At 36.9% G+C, this 27,867-nt stretch overlaps 5 protein-coding genes and 1 long non-coding RNA gene across 15 annotated transcripts; 3 read left to right on the forward strand and 3 right to left on the reverse strand.

The window, feature by feature from the left end:
• The first annotated feature begins 121 nt into the window (after window positions 1-121).
• Window positions 122-3,155, forward strand: LOC107220286 (E3 ubiquitin-protein ligase TM129). The gene is made up of 6 exons (XM_015658821.2): window positions 122-945; window positions 1,177-1,432; window positions 1,508-1,697; window positions 1,793-1,987; window positions 2,151-2,299; window positions 2,397-3,155. Exons 1-6 carry the CDS (start codon window positions 744-746, stop codon window positions 2,518-2,520), a joined length of 1,116 nt encoding a protein of 371 aa, XP_015514307.1. The 5' UTR covers window positions 122-743; the 3' UTR covers window positions 2,521-3,155.
• Window positions 3,156-4,564: 1,409 nt separating this feature from the next.
• Window positions 4,565-9,828, reverse strand: LOC107220302 (DNA-directed RNA polymerase II subunit RPB2). 2 transcript variants are annotated; one of them, XR_001525600.2, is made up of 11 exons: window positions 9,670-9,828; window positions 8,918-9,319; window positions 8,667-8,821; window positions 8,421-8,579; window positions 7,112-8,331; window positions 6,809-7,031; window positions 6,108-6,569; window positions 5,683-6,025; window positions 5,347-5,605; window positions 4,920-5,257; window positions 4,565-4,796 (listed from the first exon to the last, which is right to left on the reverse strand). XR_001525600.2 is itself a non-coding variant. In XM_015658844.2 (10 exons), exons 1-10 carry the CDS (start codon window positions 9,686-9,688, stop codon window positions 4,972-4,974), a joined length of 3,528 nt encoding a protein of 1,175 aa, XP_015514330.1. In that variant the 5' UTR covers window positions 9,689-9,828; the 3' UTR covers window positions 4,565-4,971. The 2 variants fall into 2 exon arrangements, 1 of the variants encoding a protein (XP_015514330.1); XM_015658844.2 differs by having other exon boundaries at window positions 4,565-5,257.
• Window positions 9,829-10,857: 1,029 nt separating this feature from the next.
• On the reverse strand, window positions 10,858-12,449 carry LOC107220317. Its single transcript, XM_015658867.2, has 5 exons — window positions 12,032-12,449; window positions 11,728-11,828; window positions 11,492-11,642; window positions 11,273-11,358; window positions 10,858-11,146 (listed from the first exon to the last, which is right to left on the reverse strand). The coding sequence occupies exons 1-4, from the start codon at window positions 12,092-12,094 to the stop codon at window positions 11,275-11,277; spliced, it is 399 nt and encodes a 132-aa protein (XP_015514353.1). The 5' UTR covers window positions 12,095-12,449; the 3' UTR covers window positions 10,858-11,146; window positions 11,273-11,274.
• Window positions 12,450-13,631: 1,182 nt separating this feature from the next.
• On the forward strand, window positions 13,632-17,586 carry LOC107220288. 2 transcript variants are annotated; one of them, XM_015658823.2, is made up of 5 exons: window positions 13,632-14,148; window positions 14,294-14,346; window positions 14,501-14,581; window positions 14,678-14,898; window positions 15,104-17,586. In XM_015658823.2, the coding sequence occupies exons 1-5, from the start codon at window positions 14,086-14,088 to the stop codon at window positions 16,399-16,401; spliced, it is 1,716 nt and encodes a 571-aa protein (XP_015514309.2). In that variant the 5' UTR covers window positions 13,632-14,085; the 3' UTR covers window positions 16,402-17,586. The 2 variants fall into 2 exon arrangements, with proteins under 2 accessions (XP_015514309.2, XP_046593955.1); XM_046737999.1 differs by having other exon boundaries at window positions 14,678-14,886.
• Window positions 17,392-27,569, reverse strand: LOC124294112. Its single transcript, XR_006903969.1, has 3 exons — window positions 27,270-27,569; window positions 24,336-24,531; window positions 17,392-17,467 (listed from the first exon to the last, which is right to left on the reverse strand). It is a non-coding gene; the product is annotated as an uncharacterized LOC124294112 (long non-coding RNA).
• LOC107220307 (endothelin-converting enzyme homolog) lies at window positions 18,314-26,893 on the forward strand. 8 transcript variants are annotated; one of them, XM_015658853.2, is made up of 13 exons: window positions 18,314-18,642; window positions 20,950-21,063; window positions 21,209-21,365; window positions 21,448-21,657; window positions 21,739-22,019; window positions 22,103-22,201; window positions 22,293-22,463; window positions 22,659-22,807; window positions 22,919-23,141; window positions 23,219-23,678; window positions 23,783-23,929; window positions 24,018-24,157; window positions 24,402-26,893. In XM_015658853.2, exons 1-13 carry the CDS (start codon window positions 18,631-18,633, stop codon window positions 24,576-24,578), a joined length of 2,340 nt encoding a protein of 779 aa, XP_015514339.1. In that variant the 5' UTR covers window positions 18,314-18,630; the 3' UTR covers window positions 24,579-26,893. The 8 variants fall into 8 exon arrangements, with proteins under 8 accessions (XP_015514339.1, XP_015514333.1, XP_015514337.1 ...); XM_015658847.2 differs by having other exon boundaries at window positions 18,315-18,642; window positions 21,194-21,365; XM_015658851.2 differs by lacking the exon at window positions 18,314-18,642 and adding an exon at window positions 18,895-19,049 and having other exon boundaries at window positions 21,194-21,365.
• Window positions 27,570-27,867: the final 298 nt, after the last annotated feature.

Below are 27,867 nucleotides of genomic sequence, written 5' to 3' on the forward strand. Positions count from 1 at the left end.
TTATCCGCAAGCCGCGTACAGTCAGCGGCACAAGTAGTGGAACACCTTTCCAGAAGAACTACTACGACTGGTCGTTCGAATATATCATTTTATAACGTTATATTATATTGCCGAAAACAAAATAACAAAAAATGCTGACCCAACAATCAAGTTAACCGCATAATATTACTTATAATATGAGAGTCTCAAAACTTTTTTCTTTAGTTCTCTGTGTCTTCAAATTTCTCGTTTTTCATATTTCTTGTTGATTTATTGTTGACCAAAAAGAAAAAGAAAAAAAATAATATGCGAAGAAAACAAGGAAATTAATTAATTAATTACGAACCATTATTATTCTAATTGTCAAATATTGTATATATATATAATTATATAATATGCAACCAGTTGTATATTTTACTGTCATGAAAATAATTATATTATAATGAGGATACATCGGTTACGTTATAAATGAAGTTACCCTTATATTTTAATTTTTTTATCAAATTCCAAACTTGGTGTGTAAATACCTTATTATATTTTTTGTTACTGCAGAAATTTCGTTGCTGTGCGTATGTACTTTTTCTCGAGATTTTTTTATATATCTGCCAATTACTATCTTACCGACGGACGTGGTCTTGAAGCTGAGCTTCGTGGCCTATCGAAACGCGACATGCGATGTCTCCAGTAACCTAAAAATTTGACAGTCGGATGTTGAAAAAAAGGGTTGAAATAATTATTTAAAATAATACAGCAGATATTGAAAAATGTCCGCTTATTTTTTTTACACTTTGTTTTACTTTTTAATGTCAGGATGCATCGTTTATCCACCGACGGAATTCGTCTCTGCTGGATTAACGATAAGAAATATATTTGCCAATTGGCTAGGTAGCGAAAACGAATTTTTCATACAGTACCACATAAGGAGAAGCGTCATAACCTTATTTGTCCACTGTATGCTGCCGTTCGGTACGTTGCACTGAACTTCTCACACCAAAATATAGATGTGATAAATAAAAAAGAGAAAGTTGACAAAACAAAACCACACTACATTCAATGCTAGCCCAATTTTTGAACCATAATTTTTATTTTCTTCCATTTTTGCCAAGTTCTTCAAATTTTTTAACATTTTTACTTCAACCCATTACTCACCAACAGAAAGAACAGCCGTTTTGAAAATTTGGCATTTTTATTTCACAGGGTACGTTCTTGGACTGGCTGTATTTGGTCACATAGACCTGGCGCAAGTTTTGATTGGAAATGTGAACTTATTTTGGTTCATGGTAACCACAAGTGCTATGCTCGTTCCACTTTATGTATTGTTCTTAATTGTATCTTGGGCCCTGCTAGGAAGTAATTGGTCTACTCATCCGATAGCGAAGGCCCTCTCAGTTTATTCTAACGATAGCAATACGTGGACAGCGGTAGCGTCAAATATAAACATAGAATATAGAAGGTGAGAGATATGCAGCTACATTATTCGATACCAATTATTTACCCTCAAACTTGGCACTGACTCAACTTTTTACAGGATAGATAAAATAGTAATAGACACAAACAGTGTTACTCAGGTCGTTGTCACGGACAATTGGATAATCAAAGTTACTCCATATAAACTGGATGTTGCCCATCAGAGTGACACTGCTTTGGTGTTAAATCGGAGCGACACGCATGTTATGTCACACACGTCTCGGGGAGAAGTTCAGTACGTTAACATAGAGGTGAAGTATAATATTAATCTAAGTCCAAGTTGGTCTCACGGCGACCTTTAATGTATGAATAACATATATGTATATAATACTTCATTCCTAAACAGGTGAAGCCCACCCGACCGCGATCTCGTTCATTCAACATCAGGCTAAATGCCCTGGACTTTAAAGACTTGCAGGACAAGGTCGCTAGACCGATCGTCGTGTTGCAAAATGTTACGTTCCATAGAACTCTGCTGGATAGGTTCATAGACACGTTCAAAGAACAGGTCGCACAGAATCCTCATTACGAGACTGCGCAGGTATATGGTACCATTATACTTTGATGAATCATTGAAGAAGTTCCTCAAAAACATGAATGTACAATGATATTTGAGTTAGCCAAGAGCCAAATTATAATCTCAATGATGTATTGACACGTGTGCAAATCATATGTACAGATTGCTCATTCAATTTTTTCTATAGGAGTTAGAACAATGCATTGGCTGTATGCAGGTGACATCAAATGTAAAGTTGAATAAGCTATGTGGTGACGTTACGGAAGAACGAGGCCCCGATGCCTGTGTTACATGTTTTTGTCGACCTATGTGGTGCATAGACTGTATGGCAAAATGGTAGGTTTTACATAGTCGTTTGCATATAACCAGTGGAATGATTGAGAGCCGGATTAAAAATGAGCAAAATTTGATATTTTTTTTACCACATTCTCAGGTTTGCCTCAAGACAGGATGAGAACTCACCCGAGACTTGGTTGTCTTCAAAATGCACATGCCCAGTTTGTAGAGCGAGGTTCTGTCTCCTGGATGTATGTTTGATACTCGTTTCAAGTAATTGATTTTCATCACATTTTTACATGTAATAAATAGCTAATTGTTGATTCAAAGTTTATTATACATACCACATGATTTGTAAGGTTTTCATTTACTAAAGATGAGAAGATACTCTTTCCAAGTGTTCATAGTAATCACGACGATGTCATAGATGACATATATTTTTTAAACGAAGAATCTAAGTACCTGTATAAATTATTCAAATACCGTGAATAGATGAACCCTGATCGTATTTTCAAATTTAGAATCTTGAAATAACCAAGTCTTTTCCAATTTTTCCTATTTTATATGCTTATATCGAATAGCTCTCACTGCACAGTCAAACTGTAATGTATACAATCTGAATTACGATAAGGAATAGTGAATATTAGAGATGCGTCATGTTTTTATAGCTCAGCAAATCAACGGCCCAACATTTTTTTTTTTAAACTGCACTTAAACGTTGAATACCCCACTCAGAATTCTCAAACAACAAGTTTATCACTTTTATATACTCAGGAATTTCACAAATATTTTTAACGGGCGTTTTGTCAAGCTTAAAATAGCGTATGATACAATGTAAGATTAAGATCTATACGTACATGTACGATATGCATATATGTAAAAATATAATTATTAATAAATACATAATATTTGATAATAGTTTGTTGCAATTCTTTTGGGGCAATATCCGTACAATAGTTGATAGCCTATTGAAATTCAATAAATTTAATGCTGTAATACCTACGTCTTATCGTTATTGTTTATACTTCTTTCTTTGGCCGATTTCTTGCGGTCCATTTCCGAGTCCAGTTTATTTGCTACGTTAACTTCTGGTTGTTCCTGGGATGGAGAACTGAAGGTGTCATTTTTTATTTCAACCCTGTTTTTATTCTTCTGTCTAAATCTCCCAGAGTTTGATACTGATAATCGACGATTGCCGCTGTGCTCATCAATCTGAGCTGTTATCTCTACTTGATTCTTGTTACCAAACAAATCGGTCAAAAACTTTTTGGCTGACATTTTGTTCTTTGTTTCTTTTTTTTGCGGGATCAATCAACTCTGCCGTCAATATCTGTGGTACAAAAAAATGAATAATTTAAATTGTACTTTTACTAGCCAGTTTATTTCTTACATTCAGATCACACAATATTCATTTAAACAAACAATTGCTTTTGAAGAGCAGCTCTATTATTTTTCGAAATTATCCTTCTTGCTTCCGTTGCACAGTAATGTTGAAATTCTCCTTATCTAATCTAATCTAATCTTCTGATAGCGTACATTGGCATATAAAATATATACATTATGTAAAGTTGAGCCAATTGCACTCAAATCAGAACACATAAATTTCTGTTGGGAAATTAAATCATTAATCAAGTTGCAATAACTTACCTGGAGTTTATTTTATCACTGAGAGGCTATTTTCCCTTTGCTAATTTTCCAATATTTGGTACTGATGAAACAATAGCTAATCCCATTCGCTTTTTCAAACAGAAATCAGTGACTGCGTTACTTGATAGCCTTGGAAGAGTTGAAATTTCTTATTGCATGAATAGCTCAACAGGAATTACCAAATTTTTCAATTATTTACGCACCGATTTATTTATTGCTGCAATAGGTGTTTAATCTTGATTCATTTGAATCCATCGAGTAACGTCAAACCGATGTACTTTTATCGCATGCACAAATATAGATAATTTTTCTTTCCAGTGCCTTTTCTTCTTCTGATATGTTCTCATGTCGCTTAGAATGAAATTAACATGTTCCCATACTCAGAAATTCGATTACTAAAACAAGAACAATATTACTGTGCTCCATTCTAGAGCGTGTTGTTTTATTGGACCGAGACAAGCTTCGAAACAGTAGTCACAATTCAATCGGTTATATGATACTGCCGATCTAAGAGCTATTAACAAAAATTGTGTCAATAATCAGCATCTTATCAATCCCGTTGAATTGATTATTTCAATGATAAAGTATTAATATGAGATATCACTTCAGTGAGGTATTGAAAATAACACCGTACCCCATATTGAAGATGAAAATTGTTAAATAACATCACACCAACGATTATCAATAATATTATTTATTCTCAATTTTGATAATTCATAAATAATAATCAGAAAATAACTATTTCGATTTCCATTTTGTCCTTCTCTCTTTCTTTGTTGTGTTAAAAATCACATCCGTACCTAAGTTAGGATGTTCAACAAATAATCTTGGCTACACATATAATCGATGAATTAGCGATTGTAAGAATTTGTTCGATCGATCCAATCAGTATTGATTGTGACGTTCCAGCCTGCAATACAGAGGATAAAAATAAAATAAAATTGGACGTTTAAGAATACGTGTGTCGATAAAAATGAAACACGAATTGTTGTATGATTCGTAAGGCTCGACATCAGAAGTACTGACAAAGTACCGAATGCTTGCCGAATAACCCAGCGACACAGCATCACCTAGAAATCTCCTCTTCAAATGACCATAAGTCGCGGGGCTATATTCATAGCCATTAATTCCTGGAATAGTAGTTTTGCTGCATAGGGCAGTCGGATTTGTGAAATTTGAGTCTTGTTCTTGCACCCTTTGCACTCGAACGTGTTGTTCCTAAGATTCGCAATGGCGATTAGGCCGCAGATATTACAGATATGAATTCTGTACGGGTCCGACACTTCGAAGAGACGCTCTCGAAGGAATTGCGCCGCTCCGTGAGATATTTGACAGTCACGTTCCATCTCCCCGAATCGTAGTCCACCATCCCTGTACGCGTAAATAGTGAAAACAATCGTAGATCATTGAGGAATGAATACCTTTGAAGTTCCGAGGTATTTGCTCAGTTAAAAACCTACCTCGCCCTACCCTCCATAGGCTGTCTGACCAAAATTTGTACGGGCCCTCTGGCTCTGCTGTGAATCTTATCGTCCACCATATGCTTCAAACGCTGATAATAAGTCGGACCAAGGAAGACTTGGGCATTTATTTTACGACCTGTGTGTCCGTTGTACATAACTTCATTACCTCTGAGCTGATATCCGTATTCTTGAAGAAGCGTGGAGATTTTTTGTACGTTCACGGCATCGTTGAAGGGCGTTGCATCGCCGATCTCACCTGCAGAAATTAATTGTTTCAATCTGTTGGAACATGGATACGCGATAGATAAACTATCGATAATTTAATTCCTTTACCTTTATTTGCAGATACTTTTCCCTGGATGCACTCGATCAAGTGACCGATTGTCATACGCGACGGAATGGCGTGAGGATTAATGATGATGTCTGGTGTTAACCCCTCGCACGAAAACGGCATGTCCTCCTGCCTGTACTGAATACCACAAGTACCTTTCTGCCCATGACGAGAAGCGAATTTGTCACCGATCTGTGGGATCCGGACGCTGCGCACTCGAATTTTACAGAACTTGTAGCCCTCGCTGTTCAACGTCAGCATGACTTGATCAACAATTCCAGTTTCACTGTTTCGCAAAAAGGTTGACGCGTCTCTTTTTGTAAATCGTTTTGTCGTACTGTCGAGCTGTGATTAAATAATCAAGCAATGAAACAAAGTCAATTCCGGATGGTTGTATCTGACCTTAATAAGGAATTCGCATACAAACCTCGTCGTCTGTTTCGGGGAGTGTAATAGTCTTGCCAATGACGACGTCGTCGCCAGACACTCGAATTCCCGGCGCAATAATACCATCGTCGTCCAATTTGTCGTAAATCGCGTTTCTCATTCCTTGACACGTTTGTCTTGTCGGTTTCTCAAACTGTTCTTCTTGGTCCCCGATTCTCTTGGACTCGGAGTCTTTGTAAGAACGGTAGAAAACGGACCTGAAGAATCCTCTTTCCACCGCGCTAGCGTTCAGGATAACACTATCCTCCTGATTATATCCCGTGTAGCAGAGAATAGCCACAATACTGTTTATCCCAGCAGGTAGTTCTCTGAACCGTAAATATTCCATCGATCTTGTTGTTACCAAAGGTTTGTGGGGATAGTATAAAACGTGCGCCAAGGTATCCATTCGGACGTGGAAATTCGTAATATAAACGCCCATTGCTTGTTTACCCATAGCGCTCTGAAAAACGGAACAGGACATGAAAACAATTAGTCAGTATTTGCCGAGACAGCAGAAAACTAAAATTTGTCAAAATGATGTTTTATGACTTATTTTTTGATAACTAAAAGACGTGAGTCATTTTTTTGACAAAACAATACCTTACGGACACATAGATATCACTTCTGAGTCGAAAAATTGGTCATAAGACACATTAGAATCGTTTTTTTGATGATTTTCAGTTTTGCACCGGCACTCACTTGATAGGTGTTCCTGGGACTCTGATTGTGATCGGGGAATGGAATGATGGAAGCGCACACCCCGAGAATCATAGCAGGGTGAATTTCACAGTGGGTGTAAGTTGTGCAGTACGCGTACTCCTTCTCTTGTCGGAGATCCTCTGGCGATATTGCGATCATCACGGTCTCCTCTTCTAGCGTATCGATGTACTCAACAACTCCGCTAGCGACCAACACCTGCCACCTACAATGAAGGTGATCACATCGTTGTAATATGAAACGAAAGAGGATGAGAAGTTTCTTCTTGAGAAAAAAAAGACTCACCCGTAGTTGGTATATTCTCTTTCCTTGAGCATGTCAATGTGGCGTTTTTTGAGCAGTAACGTTTGGTTCTCGACGATTAAAAGCGGCCTGCAAATTCGCCCAGCATCTGTGTAAATCCTAATCTCTCGGTCCCTGATGTCTCTGATCATAGATACTTCAGAGACGATAATGTCCATCTGTCTTCTGAGTTTTCTCAACGTGGCCATGAGCTGTTCTGGATCTCTGTGTATTCCAACCCAGCAACCATTGACGAAAATTTTTGTCGCATCAGCAATCGCACTGGGAGCAATTTCCTCAAGATTTTCCATTGACCATTCTTCTAAGAATTCGAGAATCGGCGATGGCTGTGATCCAACGCTGATGTACGCCATCAGAGCCAGATTCTTGACCAAACCTACAGCTGCACCTTCCGGTGTCTCAGCAGGGCACAACATTCCCCATAAAGTATTGTGCAGCTGACGTGGTTTAGCCAGTTTCCCATCTCTGCCAATGGGCGAATTCACTCTCCTCAAATGGGACAAAGTTGAGGCAAAAGTAAGCCTGTTCAACACCTGGGAAACACCGGCTCTTGCTTGGTGAGCCTTTTTCTGATCTCCCCAGTTTCCCGTCGCCAGCGAGTATCTCAAACCATCTGTAATTATCTTAGTCTTGATGGCCAGCTCCAGGTTAAAGTCTTTTCCTCTATCAATAAACTTTTGGGCGTACATTCTCACCTCCTTCATGAGATTCTTGAACAACCCTCTAAACAAAAACGCTAACAGCGGTCCAGCTAGATCCAGTCTTTTGTTTCCGTAGTGATCTCGATCGTCGAGTTCCCTTCTGCCCAACGAGGCTGAGAGCAGCCTGTGTACCATGTATCCCAAGAAATAGGCTTTCTTTGTTTCACAGAAATCACTTATGCCCACGTGGGGCAGCATTTCTTTTTGCAATATCTCCCTTGCGTACTTTATACGCTTCTCCTTTGTCACTCCAGGTCTCGCACCCCTTGTACCAATGAAATTCAGAGCCACGTTCTGTTCTTGTATAACGAACGCTTCATCCAGCGACGGTTTCACCATCTCCATCATTTCTGGATCGTCAAAGTCATATATAATGTGCTCGAGGATGTCACGGTCCGCCACAAACCCCAAAGCTCTGAACACTATCATTATTGGTATTTCTTGTTTTATGTACGGAAGTATAGCTATTATTCTCTGTCCAATAGCCGATTTTTTAATACTCTGTAAAAGATGTCACATGGTTGTTGACACAAGCCGTCCTTACTTCAACGAATGTACTGTGTCATAATAAAAAATAATAAAGAACTCACTGCGCCACTTTTCGCCATCATGTTTACCCACAGAGTTGACGTCGGCCGAGAGCTGTGCTCCAGACAGGATCGAATCTCTGCTTTGTAGGCATACTTTCCATCCTTCATACTAAACACATACACAGTATTTGTGGCCATTTTTTCTTGCGCAATGAGGACCTAAGATCACAGTTCGTCATTATTTAATCTTCAGGGTCTTGATAGTGATCAACAGTTAGAGAATGAGGAGAAATATGTCAGACGCACCTTCTCAGAACCATTTATGATAAAATAACCACCAGGATCTAAAGGGCATTCGTTTAATTCAGTTAAATCACGATCTGTCAGACCAGAAAGCAGACAGTAAGTCGATCTCAACATGATAGGAATCTTTCCAATGAAAGTCTTCTGATGTTGCGTTTCTAAAATTAAATCAAATTTTTGCTATAGTTCATCATTTTGAAGTCACACATAGGTTGGTACATACAATAAATAGGTTGATCGTAGCTGAGCCTTACCTATTGGGTCCTCTCCATCTTTGACAACAGTTTTGGTAATATCGACGTAAAGGGGTGCAGAATAGGTGAGATTTCTTAGTCTAGCTTCATTGGGCATCATGGGTGACGGGGCTCCATCTTTTTCCCAATGTGTCGGTTTGGAGAGATAGATTTGTTCAAATTTGAGCAGGTGTCTAACAGGATTCTCGATTTCTCCAGATGTGTGCTGAGCCTCAGCCTGTAGGTCGATCTGAGGTGAATCCTCAACTATTCTTTGTACAGACATTTGTATAAACTCGTCAAAACTGTCCAGCTGCTGACGCACCAGTCCCTTTTCGTCAAAGTATGTGTTTATCACTATCCAGCAGGCCTCTTGCCACAGTTCTGTTGAGATTTCCTCCACGTCTTCGTCGTCGTACTGATCTAAAGTGATATTAAAATTTATTAGACTATTGGCACGTCTTGAAGATCGGAGAGTTTCGACAGTAGCAAAATAAATAATACTATATGAATAAGAGAAGCAGTTTTGACGTTATTGGGAAAATTCCTAATTGGAGTAAGACTGTGTAAGAGATGGTTTAGTTAGAGTCGAAAATTACTCAAAGAATACAGCAGACTCTAGAAATAATGAGCAAATAAATATAACAATTTTAAGGTTATGTTCTACAGTCGTATTTCATTCTCTCCCATTATTTTTCTCATGTCTTCTTAAATCATAGTAGTGATAATTCGGTGTTACAAATTCACAATCCGCCTAGAAATAAATCACTCACCATCTTCCACTGCGTACATCTTCTAAGTTTGGTGATTATACACTAAATTGACAACAAATACTCCGTACGCTGCAGGTTAATCGAAATTAACACATTACTTTGTAGTTAACACGACACTGCGAGGCATTCAATTAATCCACTGGCCGCCAAACTGCGCCAAGTGCCGCCAACGCATATTAAAAGATGGCGCCATCTAGGAGGGAAAATTGCACTTATTAGACGGTATAAAAAACTGTTATCATTCAACGTGTCTTCGGTCTCTTCGGTGCATACGAAACACCAGTGCCATCTTATTTCAGGTAGCTATTTGCGTTGACTGGTTTGCATGGAGTTCGTGCACCTTGTATAGTCTTCGGTGGTACCAACAATCTCGTGTACAAAATTGAAATTCGACTGCTACCGCGTTGCTAAGTAAATTTGTTACAAATAAGAGAGGAAATGGCGTTGAGTCCGCAAACTAAACAGAAAATATCCATTGTCATCGAAGTGACGAAGGTTGTTTTTCATTGGGGATTTATTCCCGGAGTCCTCTTTTTAGGTTAGTATTCTCTTCGAATGGTTTTCAATTTGCTTTTGTGCTGCTAGATACACACACAGTGAAGGAAAGAGAAATTTTTTGACCAACGTAATCGCTACAATTGAAGTTTTCAATTCAATTATTTCTCCAGGGTTTAAGAAAGGCGCAGATCCTGGAATGCCGCCTCTCTCGGTAATGAAGTAAGTTTCTCTCAAAGAACGTACAAATTGAAATTTGAATTATAAGTAGCATATTCCATTAATAATCCTTGCGTCATTTTTTCAGCCTACTCTGGCAGTAGCACCATTAATTCTCAACTTTACTGAATCATCTGCAAAAATTACTGATGATTATCAATCCACATGTATCACATTGTACCTAAAATGTTAACACAGAAACCAATACAATAGACTGTAAATTCCAATAGAAATAAATGTTTAGTTAACATTCTTTGCAACATTAAATGATACATCGTTAAATAGACCTGCGGAAAAAGTGTTTAAATAGGTTCCACAAATAAAATTACCATGTGCCTCAACGCAGAGAATTCAGCATTCATGCATGCGTGTAATATCTGGTTATTAGGCACCATTAATTATATACATATACATTTTCAGAAAAAAAAGCCACTTAGTTAAATCCGATCATGGAAATCAAAAACAAAGAACACGTTTTTGCGGTTAATTACGGAATTCATTTAATAATACATAATGATAATATTAATTACACAATAAAATGTATATTTTTTCATCAGAAGTGTTATTCATAAATATGTGTAATCAGGTGATCTTTGAATACTGGATCACCATCGTAACATTATCATTTATTTTAGACAATCGAAAGAGATTCCACCCTTGTTTGTTTTGTTCATTCGATTCGATGCCAGTCCTCGAGAGAATTCAGTTCAATTGATTTTGCAAGATCCCTCAAAGTTCAACGTTCCTTAGATTACTCGTGTATCTGTAATATTTGACACGTTACAACAGAAAATCATTTTAACAATTGAGAAAATGAATGATTACAAATTACGTTAACTGTAAAAAAATACTAATTTTAACAAAAGACAGAAGCTGTGTAAAGACCAACCTTTACTTCACATTTCGCGTCACCTCTGAATATGGTGGAGGAGGCTCTGTGTATATTCTATCTTCATTAACCACCTCGAAAGCAGGCTATAACATACAAAAGCCTTTGGTATAATTTCTGTAATTCAAGTTTACTTGCAAACTGAATATAATAATGACCTGTTAGGTAATTTCATTTCTAGAAGAAAAAAATAAGTGAATTAGTAAAAAACGTGCTTACCAAGTTGCTTGTAGACTCGGCATCCTTTGCAAAACACCCATCAATACCTACAAGCTGGAATACAGGATGTCTGACACGGCATAAATATCGGCACATGAACAGCATACTGCAGCATATTAACAGCAGAGCCAAGGCAGCGCAGACTAAAATTCTAATTGGTAGTGTTAAAAAAAAAATGGGCATACAAATGGAGAAAGTTTCAGTTAGACAAGAGACTAGATTTAGAATTTACTTACGTTAAATTGAGGACCACATCATTATTAGTACAGCACATATTGTCTCCGCAGCAGTACTCCCAGGATTGACACGTATTCCATTCACAGTAGTTCGCAGATGTCTGAAGATGAAAATCAACAATGACAATAAAATTATCCACAGTTTGTGTTAGGTAGGCTGAAAAATTGTAATTATAGAATGAGAGAATAAGTAATGCACTACATAGACTTAAATTAACCTCAAAATTATTGTTGACAACCTAAATACAAACTGTAGTCTGTTTTTTACTATAAAACGCTATGTCGGTCGTGAATTAATATTTACCAATTTTATCGACGAAACGAATAGTGTTACTAGAACAATACGTGCGTTTGACAAGAACTCCATTTTCGGTTGTCTGTTTTGCTACTGTCTAACCAGATATACTCCGCCTTACACGTCGAAAGAAGAAATAACAATGAAACCCAGAAAAAAAACCTCAAGACCAATTACGTGCTGCAATAAGATGGTGAAAAGTCTAGACAGCCAGGAAAACTAATACAAGGAATCTACAAAGATGACGATATCAAATGTAAACAGGGATGAGATTGTTGCAACTACGACGACGCGTGTGATCGAATCAGAATTGATTAATAAATTATGACAGTTTTCCACAACTCTAGACGCGAGATCACCCACAAGCGGGCTTGTGCAACATCGACGAGCTCACAGGTGGTTGTCAGTTTGACGTGGCTCGATCTATGTATGTACATGCATACATACGTACATACATATGTACATAATACATATGCCAGCCACCAGCGCGCGATTAAAGCGATTCTTTATTTTTCTTCACACTGCGATCAAGCTTACACTGTGGATCAAGTCCACTGTGTTTTCTCAGGTATTGCAATGACGGTAGTGGGGGGGGGGGGGGGGGGGGGGGGTTCGCTCAAGGGGATGCCCCTACATATTTCACAAGCGAAAAAGGGCTAACCCAATTCTGAACAAAAACACTCCAACGCATTTTTATTTGAGGCAGAAATGAATGCATGAAGTAGCATGAATTCACCTAAATTATTATCGAGATTTCGTAGAATCCGTGCCATTTCTTTATTTCTGCATTAAATAAAAATATACTTGAGTGTGTCCGTTCTGAATTGTCTAATAGAATAACACCGTTATGCCGTTTCGTGTGAGATACGTGGAGATGGAGACTATACAAGGAGCACAAACGTTATGTGTACAAATCAGAGATGAAGAGGGAGATCTGCAACGCTCGGCTTTTCGTGATACCAGCTAAGTTGGAGCGTCGACGTGACACCTAGGCGGCCACGCATCGAAGGTGGCCCATTTCCGACCTGACACCAGGCGGCCATGCACCGAAGGTGGCCCACAATCGTGTATATGTAGATACACTCGGTTGCTCGAGCAAGTGGTTGCCAATCGCATTCTTGTCCTCGCTGGCACAGATGTTTCCAGGAATGCAAGAATTGGGATTTTTTTTGTTTCAGTTATGAAAGTCAGCGAATAAAAGTACAGATCTGAAGCCGCAATTAGTAAGAGAGAACACAGCACGACCGTATCACTCTGTTGCGCGTTCGAAAGAGTAGGGCTGCAGCCGCGAGGGAAAGAAATAACGCATACTGGGAAATATAATTGCATAAGTCCATGTGCTTCCCCCGGCAAGTCTCCGAATAGAGTGAGAGGTCAGACTCCAACTGTTGCTCTCTGTTTCTAATTACGGCTTCAGCTCGGTGCACAGACCGGGCAGTATATTTCTACACATAAGTCCATGTCTCTATTCGTCACTGAGCCTCGATATAATGAGAACGATCGACATGGGCGTTTTAGCTTTACTAGCGGCCAGAAAAAAGGAGATCCTATTCTCACAATGTCCACCAGGGTAGCGCTAGTGACGTTAATGTCAGGTTCATGGCTCTAGTTTGTTAATGTTTGCTCCCCCAATCTCCCCGGCATTCCCGTACTTTCCGCTTCTTAAATTTAAAAAACCTGACATTAGCAACTTTAGCGGCTCTAGTGTAGAAAGATCTTACTACAAATTTTCGACAGTTTCTTGTACATACATTACTATCGTTCTCCTTGGATCTAGACTCCGTACTATTTCTGTTCCGTAGGGGCGGCCATTTTGAAATTTAACAGAAAGCGTGACGTAGCGGCCTCCTGCTCCTTCTCGTTCTCTCTCTTGATTCGAGCCCCAGGCGCAATCTCGAGATTTGAAAATCAATAAATGGGGTACATTGTTGTGGGCACATGATGCGAGCTAAGGGGAGATGGGAGTCATGTCAAAACACATCGTAAAATACAATATATCGTTTTTAAATTGATAAATCTAATATATTATAGGGGCGCGGTTATAAATGGTTTGAATTATAAATATGTGGCTCAGCAGTCGAAGAAAGCTAGCAATATTAGCTGCGATATCAGAGTTCTTCATCCACGTAAGACGAGACTACCAAAAATTTTTCATGGCCTTTGTTTCCTGGCACATATTTAATGATCGCATGGTATAATTACATGCACGAACAAATAAAAATAAATAGAAAACAAACAAAACGACTACCACTCTTTCTCTCCCTTTTTTAGGCAGAAGCAAAATACTGTGCCTTTGAAATACATGGCGAGCCAAAATACTATGTGTGAGTTCAGCCGCCTCAAATTTTTTAAATTCGCTTTCGTTTACTCTTGTTACTACTCGAAGGGATACCATGAATAACTATTTTTCTATAAATTTATAGGAAACATTAACTTTGATGAACAATAACGGCGATCTAAAATTATTTCTTATTCCAGATGTCCCAGAACTGAATACTGCTGCAATTTTGGATGCTGTGTATCCCCAGGTTTCCAAATCTATCATCTTTGGTATTATTGGTGGGTCTCTTTTCCTCATTTAAATTAATCTGTCCCGTTATCTTACCATTATCCGATTGAAGCTAAGAAACTAATGTCACTTGGTTTTCTGGCCAGGCTTTTGGTCATAATTATGTTCTTGGTATGCTCTGGAGGTGGATGGTGGTACCGCTACTGGTTGCAAGGTAGATATAGACCATCGACGTCAACGCTTCCACTGAGAACACCAAGTTCAAGGGCTCACAACACACCTAGGGGACCCACATGCCGTGCGCAGCAGGCCAGAGTAACTTACAATCCGGCTCGCAATACCGTCCTATTACACCGTATGTGGAAAGGTGAACTACATATTGAAGAAGCTTTGATTTTGCTGTAAATCATCTATTTCAAATCCTGCTAAGGACACAATAAGAATACACGACCAAAGTATCTTGCTTTTTATCTTGCAACCACAAGCAAGTAGCTGTGCTATGTGGAAAACCAAAATTAACTTGCTTTTAATTGCTAGTTTAATTGAAAAAACACAATTTGTTTTTCGAACAGGTCCCCAAAGAAGTGCAACACCTCCAGCTTACAATGGCGCAGCAGCGAGCTCGGCTCAGTTTCAAAATACGAACGTTGTCTTGAACGAGAACAACTGCCCGTACTACGAACTGTATGGCCCTCCACCTAGCTATGAGACAGTGATTGCTCAAACCCGAGGTAAAATAACAAGCCCCATTTCGGCAACGGAGAATCCAAGACCAAACGTGCAAAGTTCTAACATGCAAAACCAGAATGCAGTGCATTGTTTTTCACATAATTATAGCAGCTTGCCTGCAAGAGCGCATCTTGATAACAACGTTGTTGAGCGACGCAATAGTTGTGGCTCGAATCTAGAAGAGGGGGATAATGACGTAGAGAGTTTTAGCTACAAGAACTTTGTACAGAAATATGATGCCCAGCAGTCGCTAAGGCGAGGAGGTACAAATTTGCCCTCTGAAAGCTATTCGAATCAGGAAAGTACGACCTGCGGAACCAGGTTGCAAAATATTTCCAATAAAATACTGCCCGTCTATGTAGCGGAAAGCATGCAACAATTGCATGACGGGAAAGTTAAATCTAGTCAGAATAATTGCGTCGCGAACAGTTCCTCGCAAAATAATTATTCCGAAGCAGGCGCGAGCGGTCAGTTTACACAAGTTACTGCAATTAGTCAGGGAATTAGAAATATACGCTCAATTCAAGACCCTGGAGCGGTCGATGAAATACACATTCCAAAATTGAACAGACTGGGAACGGAAGTAAACGACACTGAAACGTCCAGCGATGAAAATCGCATGAGACTCGAATCGCAGGTTTCTAGAATCCCTGAAATGCTTATGTACTCGAAGATCGACTCCTCGGGGGAAAAGTGTCATCGAGGTCAAAGCGGTTCCTTGAATCGTAGGTCTGGAGGTTCTTTCCAGTGGGGAGAAACAAGTGAAACTTACAACAATATGTACACGCACAGAATAACTAACCTCGAGGATCATAAACGAACGGAAGGATTGAGTTACATGAAAATTGATATTGACCACGTGGAATCATCAACTAGTTCAAAGAGGAACAAATTTTTCTCCGACTGTGAAGAATGTGAGGCACAAAATGGCGAGAGTACTTCTCATCTAAATCCATCCAACAATGTGATATTACCTTCTCCTAATTCTAATGTTCAAATTAATTCTTCGCCTCCAATAAATGTTATTGAAAACTATCAACACTACCCTCCAACGTCGTTGTCGCCACCTGCACAAAGGTCAAACACGAGCACAAATTTTGAAAGTGAAAACAAATTAGGCAGATCAAAGTCGCTCGACTAAGCGTTATATATATATATATATAATAATAATTCATCATTTCATTATTTTTCATTATTTTTATCAAGGATATTAAAACGCAATAATACCAAATATTTTTTATCACTTTCAACTATCGTATTTAATTGTATACATTTTGCTTTCATCGTTACACTGATTTCTATATGCATATAAGTGTTGCGCCAAATAAACTGAAAACATGCGAGGTTTTCGGAGTAAAGAAAAAAATAAAACAAAATAAAATATAATAAGGTGGATAAAATAGAATTACTATAATTATACTGAGCTTGGAGACTTTATCGGAGACCCTGTCTCCCCATCCATCGATATGATCTTAAAGATTTGCTGTTTTTTTGAAAATAAAACAAAGCCGCGTTTGAATTTTAAAGATAATAATTAGTCATCGCAGATGGTTGCAATGATAGAAATTTTTTTTTCAAATGATTTTTTTTTAATTCGTCACGTTTTATTGATAGGATTTAATTCAATAGTAACTGTCTATTACGTATTTTATTTATACAAATAAAATGCCGAATAAAAAAAATAACAATCACGAAAAGAATAAATGAGATTGATACCGATCAGCAAATTTCGAACCAAGAGAAGTAAATGAAGTATTTTTCATATGAGTATGAAATAACACTGGTCCAAGAACGAATAATAGTAATAATGTGCCAATAGAATCGAAAATTGTTAAAAATAATTGACGGACGACATTGTTCAAAAAAAAAATTACAGAAATGAAAGAAAATTTTCTCCTTACTGAACCAATACGAAGAAAGTTATTAATCGGTGAGAGTAATAATAATATACATATATACTACATATGCAACTATTTTTTGTATCAAATTCTTAATTAATATTGTGAAAGACTCTTGAATATATATATATATAGACTAAAAACCAAAAGCGTTATATGTAAAATATAATTATTATATTTAAATTATCACAATTATTATGAAATTCAATATGTACATGCGCATATTAATTGAAATATGCTTTGTCTAACAACTAATTTATACATGTATATGATTAAATACGTCCTTTTTATGTATAATGTGCAATGATTCTGTAACAGAGAGAATTAAAATACCACTGTATAATATTGTACCTAATGTAAAGAAAACAGAACAAAATGGAAAAAAAAACAAAACCGTTCTAATGCAATAAAAACTCGAAATATTTATTCACAACTCAACAATCAGTTCAATGTCAACGTTTAATCAAGTTCCCAGCTAATAATAGTGAATGAAATTGATACAACTTTACTTTCTCTGCATTTTATGAAATTCTTTTATTAACTTTCTAAAATAACACATCAATAGAAGATTAGATTGCTCAATTACTGTCTTGAAAGAAAAAAAAAAGTCTCTTAGCTAAAGCATAATCTGTGAAAGACATCCTTGAACTGTATTTCTTTTGGTCTAACGATGTAACAGAATTCTGCAGGCAAAGAAGCGAAACAAAATGATACAGAAAGAAAACTGGATCATCGAGTAGAACGAGAAATTTCATGACAATTCAACTTAGTATTTTTTTGTCTTTCCTTCTTTTTTTTATTAATATGATAAAAAAAATTTCCCCCCTTAATTACAACCATACATGTATGTATACATGCGTAAAAAAGGGAGTGTACATTATTTCCAGTTTTTCAGACTATGTAGGCTATATTGGATGTTGGAGCAGCACCAGTAGCAGCTTACTTGGTACTTGATTAGAAGTTTCAGTGATTACTATTTTTTTTAAATTGTTTTTATAATACCAGAAATTTCAATATTATTAGCAAATGAGAAATAAATAAATAAATAAATAAGTGAACGATCAAACAACAGTGGTGACATTGTTCAAAGGTAGTGTAAGTTTAATTTCTCCTTGTTGGATGATAGAGGAAGATGGCTGCACAGCTAGAGTGTGAAGCTAAGGCCGAAGTGAAAATCAATATCGGCATTAGTAGAGGGGGAAACATCCCTTTGAATACTGTCAAAGCAAACCTGTTAGATGCAGTCAATTTTATCCGAGATTTGAAAGCAAAATGCCTTAGTTCTAAACAAAACAAAAAAGCTATGCAAAGTTCCTTAGTACCTAAAAATCGAGTAAGAATATAGTTAAATATTAATTTACATGCTTGTAGCGTATGTTTATATATGACATATATATATACATATTATATGCATATATGTGGTGCTGCGATATTGATAATATAATATAGATTTTTCTCGGGAAAACTACAACATGTCAGTAAAGGTGAGTAAAAATTCACGCAACAGGAAAAAAAAACTCAGCCGTGAACAGTGTTAAATAACAGCGTAATGTAAATACAGTATCTACAATTTTGTGAACGATTTCAAATTGGGAATGTGGACAAGATATTTTATTTCTCTCTCTCTCTCTCTCTCTCTCTCTCTCTCTCTCTCTCTCTCTCTCTCTCTTTCATTTTTATTGACATCCACTCAACAATAGTTACATACTAACGGTTTATTTGCCGAATAATATGTAACGATTTTCGCAGTGACATAACATTACGAAAAAGGACAGTAAATCACGTTTGGTTTTTCAATAAGAGAGGAATCAACATTTCCTCTGTTGTTTACACGTACTTTGAATTACACATTGAACAATGAATACGTAATGCCAAGTGTATTATTCAAGTGGTACGTTATTTATTGTTGGAATCTTGATGAAGAGTAGTTGACGTTCAATTTGATGGAAAAAAAAAAATCAAAATATAGCACAAGTGTGCGAGTAAGATCTGTTGTTTTTTAACGAAATTTTTTACCTTTGCCAAGTCTTTGAGAGTATAAATGTTTGAAATACATGTATAGAAGAATGATAATAATGGCAATTATACGAACAACATTATTCCGTAGATGAATGTACTGTAATTACCACATATGTGTTAAATTGGTAAACGGTTTTGGGATAGAGAAAAGAATTTTTTGAAACAACATATTATTTCGATTGTATGAATTTATGCAATACAGACACAGAACACGACGTGTTATTTGGTCTCAGAGACTGAAAGTGCCACAAGAGCTAAGTGCTTGCATCCTGTCACCAGATACAAACTAGACCTATTGTTTTCTTCACGTGTAGTCAGTCAGCTAGTCAGTTGGTACAATTTAAAGTCCTGGTATTCAAATGAAGCAGTGGTAAAGCGAAATCAAATTCTTTTGGCATACTTAGATAGCATAATATCGGGTAAGAATTTTCGAGGGCTGGTCAACGTCAAAACTGGCTATTTTTAACTGTGTATAAAAATAGAATCTACAATTGCAGCTTCTAAAGGCCAGCCACATCATGCATACTATCAGTTTTCATTTGAACAGTTATAGAAATAGAAAAAAATAAAACCTTTACGTTAATCGTTATACATATTCGACAGACAATAGTTTTGTAAGGAATTTCTTATGGGTATCTTTTGTACGCGGTATCATTTCTGATGCTTGAATAATAAGTTTGATTGATTTTTAGAGTTTTGTAATCGACGATATAAACAGATGTAAAGATTGTTGACTTTAGTATAAATTTTGATAAAAAGTGAGTCGATCAAAAAGTGTGAAATATTATTTAACAGCAGTTTCACCATTTGTTTAAAAGAATCGAAATTCCAACATATATGACGCGTTGTGGCATAATCTGTGTTTTGCGATCTTAATATTATTATTACGAAACATCTGATAGTAATGTTTATTATTCCGTTGGCCATTAATTTTACCCATGACGTATTTAGATGACCTTACCCTACTGTGTACATCACAGTAGCCTTCCCTATATCTTTCTTATCTTTCTCTGCTCAGATAGCAAATCCAGAAAGAGTCTGGGTATATAATCGCGTTCATAATTTTAACGGCCTATGATTTTATATCTATATACATGTACATATATATTTATGTATAATATATTTCCTGGATTAATCACGAATTTCGTGAAGCAGATACCGTGTCTCCGATGAATCGCGAGTTACCAACACCTATCTGCAGATTATTGTTACATACATATGAGTTTTACAAGCAACACTTGAGACATGTCTGACTCGCTCAGAAAGAACAGAGCACAGCATTCAGTGTGCATTCAGCACTTGAACTGGAATGATAAAGTGTGTTACCTTTAGAGCGATAGAGATTGGCTTTGTTTACAGTAAAAAGTGATAGAGAAAAGGAATAAAAATAAATAAATTACAGTGTCTACTGAAATCATTGGTAACTAGAAACTGGTGTAGATTTGAAACGAGAATTATAAACACATGTTAGAGTGAATATTTGATGTTAAATCTCTATTCGATTCCCAAAAGAAAAAGAGATGCAATGCGGGGTACTTTTTTTTTCTTCCGTTTTTTTCATTCTGGTTTTTTTCAATTTCATCAATAAATAGATGACGTTGAATTTGAGTGAAATTGTTTATCGATTTCTAGATTATTGTTCAATGTTTTATCAAACGCTTAAACAGTGGATTGTTATTGTTTCGCGTAGGATAAAAACTATTCACATGGGTATTTATTGCAGAATTTCATTTTAGAACGCCTAACTGTATCACCGATCATTTATTTTTTAGATGACTAGATATAAGCAAGCTGAATTTGAAGATGAAGACAGCAGTAGTATCGGTTCCGTCGCTCTCAACAGCGAAGGTATCAGCACGTCGGCTACCCACATAAGATATCATACAGTAAGTTGGAAAGAAAAGAACTGATTAAACGTCTCGAGAAAATGATTAAGATCCTACATTGATCAAATCTTTCACCTTTACTATAAACTTGTAGTCATTCAAATAATGAAACTGTACCACTGTTACACAGTCAGGTGTTATACAGGGCACAACGCTATGGAGGGCTCGCAGTACGATGGAGAAATGCCTTGTTATTACATGCGCAGCTTTGTTGTTCACGGTAATAGTAATGTCAATTGTAATAAGCAGTAAAAGTGGCTGGGATAACGCCCAGATTTTGCACGTCACATCGCACAGCGACGGTAAGTAACTTTGAAACCTATAGAGAAACGATCGTAACAAAGAATTAAGTCGACGCTGTACTTACGTTGTAATATTTTACAGACGGTTCGCATTGCCTGACCGAGCACTGTGTAGTCGTGGCTTCGTCGATACTAAACAGCATGGACAAGGCGGTAAATCCGTGCGATGATTTTTACGAATACGCGTGCGGAGGTTGGATAAAACAGAATCCAATTCCAAACGGCAAGGGTACATGGGGTACATTCGACAAATTAGAACAGAAGAATCAGCTGGTGGTGAAGAATGTTCTAGGTAACTGAGTCACATGGTTAAAAATTTGTCTACTCATTTGCTGCCGAAAGTATTGTCTTCTTCTTTTCCTACATCGAGCAGAAAAACCGTTGTCAGCGATCAAGTCCAAGGCTGAGATAAAGGCTAAGCTATACTATATGTCCTGCATGGACGCTAACGAGACCATCGAGGCTTTGGGCGCCAAACCCATGCTCACTTTGCTCGAAGCTATCGGCGGGTGGAGCATATCTGGAAAGTTTAACGTATCCACTTGGTCGCTTCAAAACAGTATGCATATACTTCAGAATAAGTATAATATGGGCGGATTATTTTCGTGGTCGGTAAATGAGGACGACAAAAACAGTAGTAGACACATAATACAGGTGAGGCACAATTTTGAACATCGATGAATACGAGTGGTTGTGTTTGTGAAGTCTCACCATTGTTGTTCATCGTTTTCCCCCAGATCGATCAGGGAGGACTGACTCTACCAACGACGGACAATTACCTGAACAAAACAGAGAATGCCAAGGTGCTGGCTGAGTATTTGGAGTACATGACCAAGGTGATGATTCGTTTGTTTGTCCTAGAAATAAAGCGAGGAGATCGATTCTTTTGCGGAAACAAGATTTTGAACTTGTTTTTATTTTTTCAAGATCGGAATGTTGCTTGGTGGGGAAGAAAATTCGACCAGGAAACAGATGCAGGATATAATTGATTTTGAAACAAAATTGGCAGAGATCACAATACCTCAAGCAGAGAGACGAGACGAGGAAAAATTGTATAATTTAATGCCGTTGAGTGAATTGCAACATCAGGCTCCATTTGTAAGTGGCGAATCCTTAATAAGAAATATTTGAGAAATCGCATAACTCAGGCAAGTATAGAAATAATATCGATATGCTTTCGATAGGATCGACTTTTGTTAGTACGCTAATGACTGCGAAATATTATTACAATTCTCAATATTACCCAGTATCATGTTTCAAACATTACATCTCGCTTTACTCATCACGCTTTAGATGCAGTGGGTGGAGTATTTCAACTATGCCATGCGACTAGTTAGCAAGAAGCTGAACAACAAAGTAATGATAGTAAATTTTGCCCCGGAGTATTTTACCAATTTGACCAAAATCATCGACGGGTACAACAAGAATGAGGAGGGAAAAGTGTGAGTATACTCGAGACCCGAATTTTCTATCAAACGACTAGAGAATCTGAAAAACTAAGTCTTTGTACCTTTATACAGAAAAAAAAATGAGTACTTGATTTTTTTCTACAGCATATTGAATAATTACTTGATTTGGCAAACTGTACGATCATTAACAGCGTACTTGTCAAAGCCATTCCGAGACGCTTATAAGGGATTAAAAAAAGCCCTGATTGGATCCGAAGGAGGAGACGAACCATGGCGCTATTGTGTCAGCGACACTAATAATGTAATGGGTTTTGCCATTGGAGCAATGTTCGTTCGCGAGGTATTTCACGGACAGAGTAAGCTTAGAGTAAGTAGTTTCAACAAATGAAAATGTTCTTTAATTTTGCGAGGGATTCTGAAAGTAAATAACTTTTTGAAACATAGGCTGAGGGAATGATAGATGAGATTCGTCGCGCTTTTACGGAGAACTTGAAGAACCACGAGTGGATGGACGCGGAGACTAGAAAATCTGCAGAAGAAAAAGCAAACGCAATTACAGACATGATTGGATTTCCCGATTTCATTTTGAACCCTAATGAATTGGACGATCGATACAAAGACTTGTCAATAAAAGTCAACGAGTACTTTACCAACAATATCAGGGTTAATCAGTACAACTTGAAGAGGAATTTGGAGAAACTAGATCAACCTGTGAACAAGACCAGCTGGATCATGACGCCGCCGACCGTCAATGCATACTACACTCCAACTAAAAATCAAATCGTATTTCCAGCTGGGATTCTGCAGAGTCCTTTTTACGATATTAAAAATCCGAAGAGTCTAAACTTTGGGGGAATCGGTGTTGTCATGGGACATGAACTTACGCACGCGTTTGACGATCAAGGTAAGAAGCTGTTGAGAAAATTTTATAGAGAATATTCTGGATATCCGCCACACGTGACAAATCGAGAAACCGAGATAATCAATAGTTTTGTATCATTTTTTTAGGAAGAGAATACGACTTGCACGGTAACCTTCACAAATGGTGGAACAACGCAACTATCGAAAGATTTAAAAACAGAACAGAATGCCTTGTCGACCAGTACAATAAATTCGAAATAAAAGGAAGACACATTGACGGGAGGCAAACGCTTGGTAATTCCATGTAAAAATTATACCTCTTCTGTCGAGTCGCTCCGTAGTGAAATTCTTGCAAGATTATAAATCTTTGATCTCTGTTTAGGCGAGAACATAGCGGATAATGGCGGATTGACTGCAGCGTACCATGCTTATCTAAAAACCCCAAAAGACTACAAGGATCACTTGCCTTTACCAGGCCTTAATCTGACTCATCGGCAATTATTTTTTGTCAGTTTTGCTCAGGTTCGTGTGAAATCAGTTTGAATATTCCTGTGAAACAACTCATAAAAATCTACGATACTAGCTTTTTTGTGTGATACATGTGCAAGTAAATCGTACATTTTTGCAATACTTAAAAGTACCTGCCAGAAAGATGCGGGCATGGAATTCACTCTTAAAAAGACTAATATTTTTCAAATACCTGAAATTATGATACATCGTGTCTTCTAGTTCTTGCTTCCCGTTAATCCTGAACTACTTTGGGCAGGTTTGGTGTTCGGCGGTAACATCCGAGGCTGTAGGTCTCCAGATAGAGAAGGACTCACACTGCACATCGAAGTACAGGGTCGTTGGGCCTTTGTCAAACTCGCCAGAGTTTGCGAAGGAGTTCAATTGTCCTAAAGGTTCAAAAATGAATCCCATTGATAAATGCGAGATATGGTAAAGAGAAGAAAATTGGACATAAAGTACAGCAGTCAAGTTACAGTCTAACGCAGGTAACGAAGTCACAGGTTCGTTATAAAGAGTTGACGGATTGTTTCCTAATCTTATTCGTACGGAAGCTACTCGAGAGTTTTCGATATGGTAAAGAGAAAAACCGCGACGATAAACACAGGTAACATTGCGATTGTTGTATGAATATTGCTTATTCCAATGGTCCATTAACAGCATAACTTCTTTGAATCATTTTATATGCTGACAATGAGGTATAAATTCACCTAATTTGTCGATGTGTTGTTGCTAGTTGGAATCATGTAAAATATTGGGGAAGTGGGGGACATGCATTTTATGTATTTACGATGTCTACGCTGACCAAGCACCCTATATGAGTTTTAATGTCTCGTTACTTTTAACTATAAACACAACAACTAATCGTTCATTTTTTATTGTTATCTGTTAAATTCAAGTAACAGACGATTGTATGTTGACCTAAAAGTAAAATGGAAAAGTGAGAAGAGATAACCAAAGCGCTTTTTGTTAAAATATATGATCAAATTACGAATAATTATACCTCCATATTAGATAATATTTAATTTAATATAAGAGAAGAACAAAATGAGTCAAGTGACAAAGAGAAGAAAATAAAAACATCTTTCAATAGCTGTTAGAGTGTATGCTTTAATTTTCAGCTTTAGCAGGCACGCTAGAGCTGCAGAAATATATGTACATTACATGAGTAGATAGCCGAGATTTTTGTAAAATTGAAGAGAAAAAAAAGAAAACCAAAATCGAATCAAACATACCAAAGATTAATGAGAAGTTTTTGTTTGTTTTCTTTTGTTGTTTTAACGGTATTAGATTATTATTAAGTGACGTCCATATCTATAATATATTACTCGGTGATGCTAATCAAGAGTGAATATATGATTGAAAATAATAAAATAAAAGTGACGAAAAGAATTCAAAAAAATTTTCGCTTTTTTGTATGATAAATAAATCAGGCAGTTTAAATAGTTATAAACACACAAGTATAAGAAGCTGTGAAAAGTCTTGAGAAATTATTTTGGAAAAAGGTGTTTTACCTGTAATTCATATTTCGAGATAACATGTGCCGAAAGAAATGATAAGATATGAAAAAGTCGCAAGAGTATTTTTCCTTCTTCGCTAGTTCACTCAGGAATTTAATTTCTGAGGTAAAGACGTTGTGCCATACAGCAAAGTTTTGACAAAACTAGAATTTAAATTATTATGAGGTACGAAAATTTGTAAAGTTATATATATATATAATCAGATCGAAACATTGTATAACTTGTAGCATGACATTGATAGGAATTCTTCTATCTTTGTTTGACTTGACATTCTTAAATCTAGGACAAGGTTAAGATGTAACAGAGAACAGGCATTTTTAAAATTCTGCATCATACATCTTACTTGATCATTTGAGGAGAATTAATACTTTTGTATAACGTTAGCTGAGAATGTATAACTAATTTGAACAGTCGCGAGGGGGAAAAAAGGTAACGATAGAAACGTTGAGTTTACGAGTCTTATCCACAAGCTGATATACATATATGCATACTTAAATATACACATATAAAATATGGTAAAAGAAACGTTTCTTGAATAAACTAGCAAGCATTGTACCTAGTACCCATGAATATCGAAGAAATCGAATATTTCCAAACCAGGTGGAATTACCTATATATATATATACGGGTATATGTATATATATATACGTATATATTTACCCGTTGATAACATGTCTTATCATGAAAACATATCGGTGAAATTTCATTTAAAAAAACTTAGCTAACTGACCGTAAATCCCACATTTATGTATAAATATAAGTTATATTTGGACTCCTCGACTTTTCTTTATTGCTTCTCGGCAGCTAACTCCAATTAAACTATGTGTATTAATTTTGTGCAAACTTGAGTTTGGGCATTCGTGGTTTACTTAATGCTTAATTCGCAATTACTGTTTAGTTTGTGACGATCATTGTAGTTAACCATGTATTTCGACCGAAGTATTTATATCCTTGTTACATATACCATACGCACATCGCTGTTATTCAGAACTATCATATTCACGTAACACGTACGTTTGGAAAATAATTATCGATTTCGAGAGCAAACATCGCCTCAAAATAGTATATCAAACAAAAGAACAAAACCAGGCGCAGTGAAAAAAGAGAAAAAAATACCAATATGTATGTGTGGTTTTAAAATCTGATACAATTTATACATCATTATTATTGTTGTATGTACTTATTGTATTTTAAATTGCAAGAAAAAAAATATATATTTACTTACGTTTAATGCAATCATAATTCAAGGGACAAAAAAGGATAATGAAAAACAACTTTTGAAGTCGTGTATAATTACACGGCACAACATGCGTGCATTCGTGAAATATCAGTGGCGTGACATGACAGGAAATAATCTACTGGCAAATAAAATTTATTATCCGACCGTGTATTAGATATTTGGTTATAGTAATCAAAGTCAAATAATAAACTTAAGATTCGGTTTTATCGTCTCTGAAACCTCAGATTCAATTGATTCAAATCTAGAAAATTGATTGTGAAGCTTTGATGTGGTGCTAGTCGATTTAATGTGACAATTCAAGATCGGAAAAATAATAATGCGAAACAAATTATTACACACATGCGTACATACATGTATAAATAATTACCCGTATTATTTACACTCAAAAAAATTTAGTCAGTTACATCAAATGCTTCTGCGGCAATCTTAACCAATAACGCAAACAATTTCCCAACCTGCCAACATGTTGACAACTTTTCGCGCCTTTTGATAATTGAAACATCATCGTGGACATATCATAGACTCGTGGAGTAGGGGATGGAAACTGTGTAATGAAAGTTGATCATCAGTAAAAGATAGCACTGTCGGCAATGAGGAATTTTGTAGCTTATAACTCCATCCGTTTTCGAAATACGCTCCTTGGCCAAGTTGCTGGATTTCGGCACATGTGATCAGAGATGAGTAGGGAGATCTCCAACGCTCGGCTTTTCGTGATACCAGCTAGGTTGGAGCGTCGACGTGACACCTAGGCGGCCACGCACCGAAGGTGGCCCATTTCCGACCTGACACCTAGGCGGCCATGCACCGAAGGTGGCCCACAATCGTGCATATATAGATATACTCGGTCGCTCGAGCAAGCGGTTGCCAATCGCATCCTTGTCCCCGCTCGCACTAATGTTTCCAGGAATGCAAGAATTGGGATTTTTTTGTTTCAATTATGAATGTCAGCGAATAAAAGTATCTCC

This window comes from Neodiprion lecontei, chromosome 4 (assembly GCF_021901455.1).
Source record: "Neodiprion lecontei isolate iyNeoLeco1 chromosome 4, iyNeoLeco1.1, whole genome shotgun sequence".
NCBI lineage: Eukaryota > Metazoa > Arthropoda > Insecta > Hymenoptera > Diprionidae > Neodiprion > Neodiprion lecontei.